This window comes from Mastomys coucha, unplaced genomic scaffold, assembly GCF_008632895.1.
Source record: "Mastomys coucha isolate ucsf_1 unplaced genomic scaffold, UCSF_Mcou_1 pScaffold6, whole genome shotgun sequence".
NCBI lineage: Eukaryota > Metazoa > Chordata > Mammalia > Rodentia > Muridae > Mastomys > Mastomys coucha.
The window spans coordinates 84,560,035-84,570,524 of record NW_022196912.1 but is presented as its reverse complement, the minus strand read 5'-3'; the positions used below and the strand labels follow the sequence as shown (position 1 = coordinate 84,570,524).

Genomic DNA, 10,490 nt, shown 5'->3' with positions numbered 1-10,490 from the left:
TATATCTGATAGAGGGCTAATATCCAATATATACAAATAACTCAAGAAGTTAGACTCCAGAGAAACAACCTTAATAAAAAATGGGGCACAGAGCTAAACAAAGAATTCTCAACTGACGAATACTGAATAGCTGAGAAGCACCTAAAGAAATGTTCAACATCCTTAGTCATGAGGGAAATGCAAATCAAAACAACCCTGAGATTCCACCTCACACCGATCAGAATGGCGAGGATAAAAAACTCAGATGACAACAGATACTGGCGGGGTTGTGGAGAAAGAGGAACACTCTTCCATTGCTGGTGGGACTGCAAGCTGGTACAACCACTCTGGAAATCAGTTTGGTGGTTCCTCTGAAAATTGGACATAGTACTACCAGAGGTCCCAGCTATACCACTCCTGGGCATATACCCATAAGATGCTCCAACATGTAATAAGGACACATTCTCCACTATGTTCATAGCTACCTTATTTATAATAGCCAGAAACTGGAAAGAACCTAGATGTCCCTCAACAGAGGAATAGATATAGAAAATGTGGTACATCTATACAATAGAGTACTACTCAGCTACTAAACACAATGAATTTATGAAATTCTTGGGTAAATGGATGGATCTGGAGAATATCATCCTGAGTGAGTTAAACCAAAAGAACAAAAGAACACACATGGTCTGCATTCTCTTATAAGTGGATATTAGCCCAGAAGATTGGAATACACAAAGTACAAACCACAAGAAACTCAAGAAGAACGAAGACCAAAGTGTGGATACTTCACTCCTTCTTAAAAGGGGGAACAAAATACCCATTGAAGGAGTTGTAGAGACTAACTATGGAGCAGAGACTAAAGGAAGGACACTTCAGAGACTGCTCCACCTGGGAATCCTTCCTATATTCAATCATCAAATCTAGGCACTATTGTGGATGCCAGCAAGTGCTGGATGACAGGAGCCTGATATAGTTGTCTCCTGAGAGCCTCTGACAGTACCTGACTAATATAGAAGTAGAGGCTCACAGCCATCCATTGGACTGAGTACAGGGTCCCCAGTGAAGAAGCTAGAGAAAGAACCTAAGGAGCTGAAGGGTTTGCAGCCCCTTAGGATGAGCAACAACATGAACTAACCTCATAGCTCCCAGCGACTAAAACTCCAACCAAAGAGTACACATGGTGGGACTCATGACTCCAGCAGCATGTGTATAGCAGAGAATGACCAAGTCAGTCATCAATGGGAGGAGAGGCCCTTGGCCCTGTGAAGGGGAATGACAGGGCAGGTAAGCAGGAAGGGATGGTGAGCAGGCAGAGGGGGGAGGGAACAGGGGTTTGTTTTAGTTTTTGTTTTGTTTTGTTTTTTTTCTTTCTTTTTTTGGAGGGGAACCCGGGAAAGGAGATAGTGTAAATAAAGAAAACATCTAAGAAAAGAAAAAAGAAAAAAAACCAAGCCTAATACCACATATTATTTGTGTGAAAATAAGAAGCAATCATAAAACTAATAAATATCTGATTCAGAAAAGTGGCTACCTCTAGGGAAGGAAGATCAGGATCTGCAAATACCACATAGATTTCTTTCTTTTTTTAATTAATTTTTTATTCATTTTATTTTTATTATTTCCAGTTTTCATTAGAGTATATCTTTTGATATTGATATCTTATATACCTGAGATATTTAATGATAAGATCTGTAGAGCTTTTCACAGCTTGAAGCCTCAGTCCCTGCCTGTCTTATTTGTCATGCAACCCAGTGTATTCAGACCATAAATGTCCTGTAAATACTGTGCCATAAGCATTAAGTGTTAGATAGTGAAATCTAACAGATCGTACATACGAGAAGTCCTGAGTTAGATCCCTAATACTGCAAAGGAATAACAAGCTACGAGAAGCCACGTTTGGAGGGTTGTATTACTCTAAAAATTGTGCCCTAAAGTATCATCAGTAGCTACCAAAGTCATTCATCTTGATTCTTATTGCTTAGCAAAGCATTGTGAACAATAATTTATTATTATGCCTTACACTGGAATGTGAAGTTATTATATATACATGAGGTGTACAAAAGTTACGTGGTTGTCACTAAGGCCCTTATGTTAATTCTAAGCTCCTCACATTCTTTTCTGATTAGTATGGTGGCAGCCATGTGTTGCTGCTACTGAGTTTGTTAGCACTGTAAGGAAGTAAAAAGATGAAGTCATATAGGCGATGACCCCCTTTCCTCGTGTATCGTTTTGTTAAATGTCTTATTAAGGAATTCAAAAGTAAAATTTCAAGCAAGAATGGAAACTATACTGTGCTATAAAATGCAAAAGCAAGATACCTCTGTAACTTGGTGCTGTTGGCATTTTGCATCAGATACTTCTTTGCTGTGAGGCCTGTCTAGCTTATTGCAGAGTATTTAATAGTACCATTTGTAACAGTCCAAAATGTCTCCAGATATTGCCGATATCCTCTAGGGGGCAGGATTTCCTTTGGTTGAGAACCACTAGTCTAGAGAATTAGGTAACTGCCACATTACAAAATTAAAGAGAAAATATAAGAAACATTCTTGATATATATATTATACATATATATATATATATCAAGAATATATATGATATATATATGCATATATATGATATGCATATATATGGAGAGAGAGAGACAGGGGGAGAGAGAGAGAGAGAGAGAGAGAGAGAGAGAGAGAGAGAGAGAGAGAGAGAGAGAGAGAGAGAAGAGGAGAGGAGAGAGAGAGCTGACATCGAGGGAATGCAGTTGGTATCCATATACCCCAAACAGAAGAAATTGCAAACTTGTTTGCCAAGAGGTACTGATGCTGCCCTAGAGCAATAGGAAGATTTTAATAACTAAGAGACTTGGGTTACAGATATTCCTTGTCTTTTTATTTAGTTCATTTTTTAACAATTTCATACATGCATACAGTACATTCTGATGATTTTTCTCCCCTTACACGTTTTTGCCTCCATTCCATTCCTATCAATCCCCTTTTCCAGATCATGGTTTCTGTTTTGTTTTGTGACTTACTGGTTTTAGTCAGAGCTGACTTACGATCTTTGTTTCAGAACTCTTTGTTGGAACCTTGTTGGCTCACGATTGGGCCCACAACTGAAAGCAATGACTGCTTTCAGAATTTATCAGTTAACGGCTAGGTCAGCATGAGGAGTGGAGCCCCCATTTATACCTGACTCTCATCAGGCCTGTTTTTGTGCTGGCCCAGTGTAGGCATCCACATTGCTGTGAGCTGTTATTGCAATGGCTTTGGCTGTGTTATGCTCAGAAGGTGGCATTTTGTAGTTCTTCTCCCTACCTTACATTCTTCCCATTGGGCTTATATTTGTTTTTTAAAAATGTGTCGTGTATACCATGTTCTGCCTGTATGTGTGCCTGCAGGCCAGAAGAGGGTACCATATCTCATTATAGATGGTTGTGAGCTACCATGTGGTTTCTGGGAATTGAACTCAGGACCTCTGGAAGAGCAGCCATTGCTTTTAACCTCTTTAGCCCCGAGTTTATGTTTTTAATTGATGTGTGATTCATATGCAATAAAATATCTACATACAATAAAAAGTGCTCAGTGAAATTTGAAAATTGTGTATGTCCATCACACAAAAACAAGATAATATAGCATTAGGAACTTTATTTTTATTTCCCCCAGAGGAAATAAAATAAATAGTATGTTAGACTCTAAGGTCTTCTTTTTATTTTATTTATTTTTATATTTTTAAGACAGGGTCTGACTTGTAGACCTTTGAATTCAGAGAGACCTGCCTGCCTCCCTCCCAAATGCTGAGATTATAGGCATGCACTACTATGCCTGGCAAAACTGAAGGTCTCTTAGTAAAAAAGGAATCTTTAAAAAAAAAAAAAAAAACCTTGGCACCAAAATATAATAAGGAACTTCATCTGTCCATTTTATAAGCATTTGGCTGTGTCCTATTTAGGACCAGCCAAAGATCTCAGTATCTGTCATGTGACAATACTGCAGTATAGGATATCTCAGACGGAAGAATGCAGTTTGTTACTGTATTCAGCTGCTGTTGTTTCTGGACATATTTTAGTATTCAGGATGTACCTTGCTATCATACTTAACCTACAAACAGCAAGCAATCTATTTAATATAATTGAATCCACAGTTCTTAGTTTGCTAAATCATTCTTTTAGTTTTGCTTAAAAAATTGTTAAAAATATAGTGTATAACTTATTGAATGTCTGTAAACTTTAACACTAAAGTCTAGACATGAAGGTGAAGTAGGTGTTGGACAAGACATTGTCTTCCCAAGAGGCAGTTTTGGTTTATCTATTCTAAGGTCTCATTTTACAGTGCTTCCCTCAGGCTGAAGTCTTCTAAGAGGAAAGGCTGCACATAACTATACTGTGTAGGAGAGAGCATAAGGCTTCCTAAGATGCTCAGAGGGAAGCAGGAGGAGTTTGGTAGTTTGCACATTCCATGCTAGTGTGAACTGTAGTCTGATCTTAAGAAAAGCATAATGTTTTATTTTTAGTTTGAGTTACAGATTTTGGACACTTAAGCCAAAGGTATTAAGAAATAATTTATCTTTATATGGGAAATAACTGTAGATACATGCCTTGCTGTGATTAATCAGTATTAACTGCAACATGCTTAACAGTGATGAGGAATATACAGTTCGAAGCTCTGTACTGAGGAAAGTGACTTTACACAGGGCTGAGCGCCAGTGACTGTCCCCTGGAAGACACAAGGACAAGGCAACAAGGCCACAGGCACTTTGACCAGCAGCCACTTTCTTTGCTAAGAGAATCAAGGAGTGCTGCTGCTGAGTTAATAAGCTGTACAGATTGCAAAGAAGGGACCCACATTAGTATGGATCTTTGTCCTCAGAAGTTTCATTTCAGGGCCATTTTTCTGTGCTCTGCTGCTGTATCAGATGCTCACAAGGAGGTCCTCCCAGCCCCAGAGCCTGATTCTCTAGAGCAGATCATTCACTTTTCACGTGCACTTTCTTACACTGGTAGTTATTACTTAGCTCTGTAAGTGAACAGTGGGACCGAATGCTTTTGCCCTGTCCTCAGTCTCTGTGTTCCTCTGAGGTTACTTACGTACCACACCAGCCCTTCAGCAGTTGCCAGGAGAAAGATGGAGCTGATTTTGTCCTTGTCCTTGTTGAGCCAGGCTGAGTTCTAAGGACAGTGTTATTATCATGTTGCTCTTTGTATCCTCAGGTTTTTATCTGGGTTGCCCCAGAATTAATAAAAACTGTTCATGATTGCCTAGCTTCATTGTGTTTTAATGATGCACAGATAGGTTGGTTTTTTTTTTTTTCATGCTATGCTTTGAAAGTGAACACTTTTAAAGGAGATTATTTTGAATTCTGAACAGATTTAATTCAAATTTCATCTGTAATTTTTAACTTTTATAAAACAGCAGAATTCTAAATCTAAAAAAAACAAAACAAAACAAAAAAACCCTCCTGTAGTTACAAAGCAGAATGTAAGGCATGGTATCACATGCCTGGAATCCCAGCACTCAGGATAAATAGAGTAGGATCAGGAAGTTCAGTGTTGAGAGTGCTCCCTCCTCTGTAGCTGACCATGACGAGCCAGTCAGTCCCCCAAACGCCTGTGAACTTTGATAAGTTCTGGAAGATGCTGAACTGTGAGAGTTTTGAGGAATACCTGTGTGGCCTCCATGTCAATTTGGCCGATTTGCCAAAGCCAGACAAAGAGATGGTGCAGGAAGCCAACCCTATGATCATCCACACACTGAGCACCTTTTGGAACTACATCATGGACTTCCAGTTGGGAAGGAGTTTGGGGAGGATCCACAGGCGTAGATGACTTCAAGTGCCTGTCCATAGTGTGCTAGGGTAGAGATAAGCTCCAGCTCGTGCAGGAAGGTGAGAAGGGCTGATGTGGTGGACTCAGTGGATCAAGAGTAATGAGCATCCCCTGGCCTTGAAGCGCAGGGCTACGGTCTGCAAGCAAGTGTTCAAGAGTGTGCGGAGCAGCCAGAGCAGGTGAACCTTGGTCAAGAGCCTGTGCTCGGGATTCCTCCTCTGCCCAGCAGGGGGCAGGAACCATCAGCTACCTGTCGCTTCACCTTGTCTTTTCCTTTTCTTAAGCCTACCCCAATACAAGTGAAAAATTTTAAAGTGAATTTTAAAAAAGGCTCAAGGTCATCCTGGGCTGCAAATGGACTTCAAGAGCAGCCTGGGTTGCATGAAACCCTATCTTAAAAAACAAAAAAGTTAAAAAATAAAATAAAGCTGGCCTAGTGACTGAGTCTAAGCACTCAGAAGGCAGAGGCAGGTGGATCTTTGTGATTTTGAGGCCAGCCTGGTCTACAGAGTGAGTTCCAGGACAGCCAGGGCTACATAGTTAGACCCTGGCCTAACAAACAAAAAGCAGAACTTGAGTTGACTCACTATAATATTAACATGCTGCTGAATTATTTTTTTATATTTGCCATCTTTTTATAAGTAATTGGAGATTTTCCTTATATTGGAGGTTAAACTATTAAGAAATTAAAAATCCCAACTAGTATACTAGTTTTTCCCATAAATTTTAATAATAGTTTATCAAAATAAAATTTAAAAAAAAATACCATATATGGAGTGTCCAGCTGGAACCAGCTCCTACCCACTGCTTTATGGAAAGTCTGCTGCGGCCTCTGATGGCCACTGATTGAGTTCTAGATTAAGTTTATGATTTTAAATAAAGACATCTATTCCAATTAAATGTGAATTTGCCTGCTACTTTTGGAAGAACAGTTATCCACAAGAAATGAATTGCTTGGATATTTATGTGGCATATATGTTTCACTGTTACTGAATAGTCATTCTGCCCTAGCTAAGGCTATGCATTGGTCCCTAGCTAAGGCTATGCATTGGCCAGGGTATCATCCACAGCCTTTTGCTAAACGTGGATTAAGTGGCTTTCCACATAACTGCATTTAGGATAAAGACTTAATTGCCTTAAGAATGTTGTGAAAGCTTGTAGGCTGTCCTCACTCTTTGCTCAGATGCTTAGCACTTTGTTTGTGCTTTTACTTTTGCAGAGGCCCTGCTGGAGTACGAGCCCAGGCTCTGGACAGTGATGGAAATCTGGTAGAGGATTTTGTGTTTGATGGAGGTACTGGCGAGATTGGAGATCACGTTCTTCATGTGAGAAATGCACCTTCGCCTGCTGCCACATCCTCCCTGGCAATTTCTAGAATGATAGCAGAGGAAGTCCAGCAAAGGTTTAAGTTATGAGTGACGCAGGGTATTGTGCTTGCGTTACAGCCCCCATATCAGCAACAGAGTCTACTGGCTGCGTTTTAAAATTACAATTTAAGAAAACAATTTTAAAATCATGCCTTTAAGGCTAAAATAAACATTGACTTATTAACAGGATATAGTAGATATAATAATTTTAAAAAAATTCAGGTTCATATTCTTGTGAACAAAGAAACGAAGTGTATCACTACCTGTTCTGAAACTTCAAGTTCATCAGAGAGTTACCCCACCCACCTCAGTCTAGGATGGGCTCTTACAGAACGTTTGGGAAGACAACATAAAAGATAGACTATCCCTAAATGCATGTTTGGATTTATAATATTTTTTTTCTTTTTCTAAATAATTGCTTATTTAGAAAAAAGAAAATGGTTTGATTTCAAGAATAAATAATAAATGAAACTTCACATTTCTAAGTATCATAGAAGAAAGTCAGTCTTTCTCTTGCAGTCCCGCAGTGTGGCACCATCATTCCATGTGAATAGCAGTGTGCCTGTGTGCTTGTTGCCTACACTGCAGTTTTCTATGGCTGAGAAATCAAAGTCCCTAAGAGGACTGGTTTTATTTGTGCAGTTTAAAATCCTGACCCTGGGTGTGCCACTGTGTAATTTTATGTGCTTCACACCTCAGTCCCTTGGGCACGCTAAGGTTCCCAGGATGTTGGCCAGGATTACTAATGATTCATATCTACTTGGGTTTTCAGAAGTCCTATAAGCTTGGTGAGGACATTTCTCCATTTTTGGTTAATATCTAACTTGGAGGCATTCACTTTTTTAAACCGCGAAAGTGCCTTATATTCTTCATATTTACTTCACTAACATGTTGAGTTGGTGCCAAGTGCCATACTGTGTGTACACGTGTGCATGTGTGTGTGTAGTGCTATATTGTTACTATGTATACTGTATGTATGTGTGTATAGTATACTGTATATATGTATATATGTGTGTATTGTATACTGTATATATGTATGTATGCGTGTGCACATGCACGTGTATGTTTTAGCTAGTGAAATGTCTTAACAATTCAGGAAGTTAGAAATTAGGAATGTAAGTGAAGAACTGGCATCCTGGCCATGGTAACAGCCAGCACTTAGGGGAGACATGTCAACTGTCCTCTCCTGAGTGTTCTCTCAGGGTTAACCTTCGTTTTCCTTGCCAACACTGTGATGGATGTATGAGAAGGATGTGCATGTTGATAGGAAAACCTTTTCTTGTTTTTTTTTTTTTTTCTCTTCACTTCGGCCCTGCTGGTTACATTTATTAAACTATGTAGTCCATTAATTTAAAAGGCTACATATTGTGGGCTTCAGTTCAAGAGGTAGCATATCCCAGGTAAATAGATAAGACAGTTACTCAACACTTGGACTAGGCATATTGAAACATTCAGAAACCATTTACAGCAAAAGCAAACCCTAATGGTCCCCCATAACAACTGATTCCAAAAGAACACACTGCACAGAGTACTTTTCTGATGTAAGACTTTAGTGATACAAGCATTACATTAAGATTGTTTTACTTTATGAATAAGATAAGAATCTTTCCTTTTAGATGTGGTGAGAGAAGTGTGCATGCTGTTTCATCCACTGTAAGACCTGTGCACATAACACTAAGCTGTGAAACAATAAAGTTACAAAATATAAAACACAAAGTAACTATCATGATGGAAGCGATCCTTACTCTATTTGGGTCTGTATTGTATGCCCCAAAATAATAGTTAAAATATGTCAGTTAATCTGTTTGTAAAATATTTGATATTTATGACAATAGGACCTTTTTGTTAATTACTGATATATAAGAATTTTTGTGTCTTTCTGAGAAAATAAAAATGTATATTAGTATTAAAATATTTTAATGTTTCTTGGTGTTATGATCATATTTTATTCCCATTAAAACCTCTACTGAGGAGCTGGAGAGATGGCTTAGTGGCTGAGAGCACTGACTGCTCTTTCAAAGGACCCCAATTTTTTTTGTTGTTGTTGTTGTTTTGTTTTTATTTTTGTTTTTTTTTTTTTTTTTTTTTTTTTTTTCCGAGACAGGGTTTCTCTGTATAGGCTGTCCTGGTACTCACTCTGTAGACCAAGCTGGCCTTGAACTCAGAAATCTGCCTGCCTCTGCCTCCCAAGTGCCAGGATTAAAGGCATGCGCCACCACAGCCTGGCCCAAAGGACCCAAATTCAATTCACAGCACCCACATGGCAGCTCACTGTTGCAGGATATTTGATCACACTGAGCCCTGAGATTGTGTTGTTCACTGGAAAAACCTGTTTCTAGTTGTGGTATGGCTCAGCCTTAGCACATACCTTTAATCCCAAACAATGAACATAGAGTTAGTTTGTAGAAGGAAGCTTTCGTGTTTGAAGGTGATATTTAATTGAGTGGCAGACAAAGTGACAAATCAGAGAAAGATTTGACAGAATGGGAAATCCCAACTCTCACGAGAAGAGGGAAGAAAGGGAAACTAAGCACAAAGAAGAAAAAGAGGAGGGAGGACAGAAGGTCGGCTAGGAGAGGCATTCAACCCAGAACAGCCAAGTTGCCCAGCCAGCTAGCCAGAGCTCAGGGAGAACAAGAGAGTGTAAGCTTATTCAGCAGTCAGTCTTAGAGGCTGAAAGCATTCTAGGCCTAGATAAAATTGTAAAGAGGAGCCCGGCAGTGGTGGCCCACGCCTTTAATCCCAGCACTTGCGGGACAGAGGCAGGCGGATTTCTGAGTTCAAGGCCAGCCTGGTCTACAGAGTGAGTTCCAGGACAGCTAGGGCTACACAGAGAAACACTGTTTCGAAAAACCAAAAAAAAAAAAAGATTGTATCAAGAGGCTAGAAGCTTTCAGAGCTAGGCCTAGTTAGCAGACTGAGGCAGTAAACCTCTGAGACTACCATTATCCAGGCAAATAAGTTTCTTTTATAGCTCACAACTGTCTGTAACTCATGCATGTGGTCTACAGATTATGTGTAGGTGAAACACCAATGCACAGAAAATAAAGTTACTTTTTTTTTTTTGAGGCAGGGATTTTCTGTATAGCCCTGGCTGTCCTGGAACTCACTCTGTAGACCAGGCTGGCCTTGAACTCAGAAATCCACCTGTCTCTGCCTCCCAAGGGCTGGGATTAAAGGCGTATGCCACCACTGCTCAGCTGTAAAGATACTTTTTAAAGTTGGCTAGCAGTGGTGGTGCACACCTTTAATTCTAGCATTCAGGAGGGAGAGGGAGGTTTGAGGCCAGACTAGCTTATAGAGCAAGTTCCAGGACAGCTAGGGCTACA

The 10,490-nt window shown here is 39.6% G+C and overlaps 1 protein-coding gene across 1 annotated transcript in view; it reads left to right on the top strand.

Moving 5' to 3' along the window:
• The window catches only part of L2hgdh (L-2-hydroxyglutarate dehydrogenase), a 35,057-nt gene extending 26,673 nt beyond the window's left edge, over window positions 1–8,384 (top strand). The window contains exon 11 of the mRNA XM_031357724.1: window positions 7,014–8,384. Coding sequence (XP_031213584.1) covers window positions 7,014–7,209 — 196 coding nt within the window. The 3' untranslated portion in view covers window positions 7,210–8,384. The remainder of the gene's footprint in view (window positions 1–7,013) is intronic.
• Window positions 8,385–10,490: the final 2,106 nt, after the last annotated feature.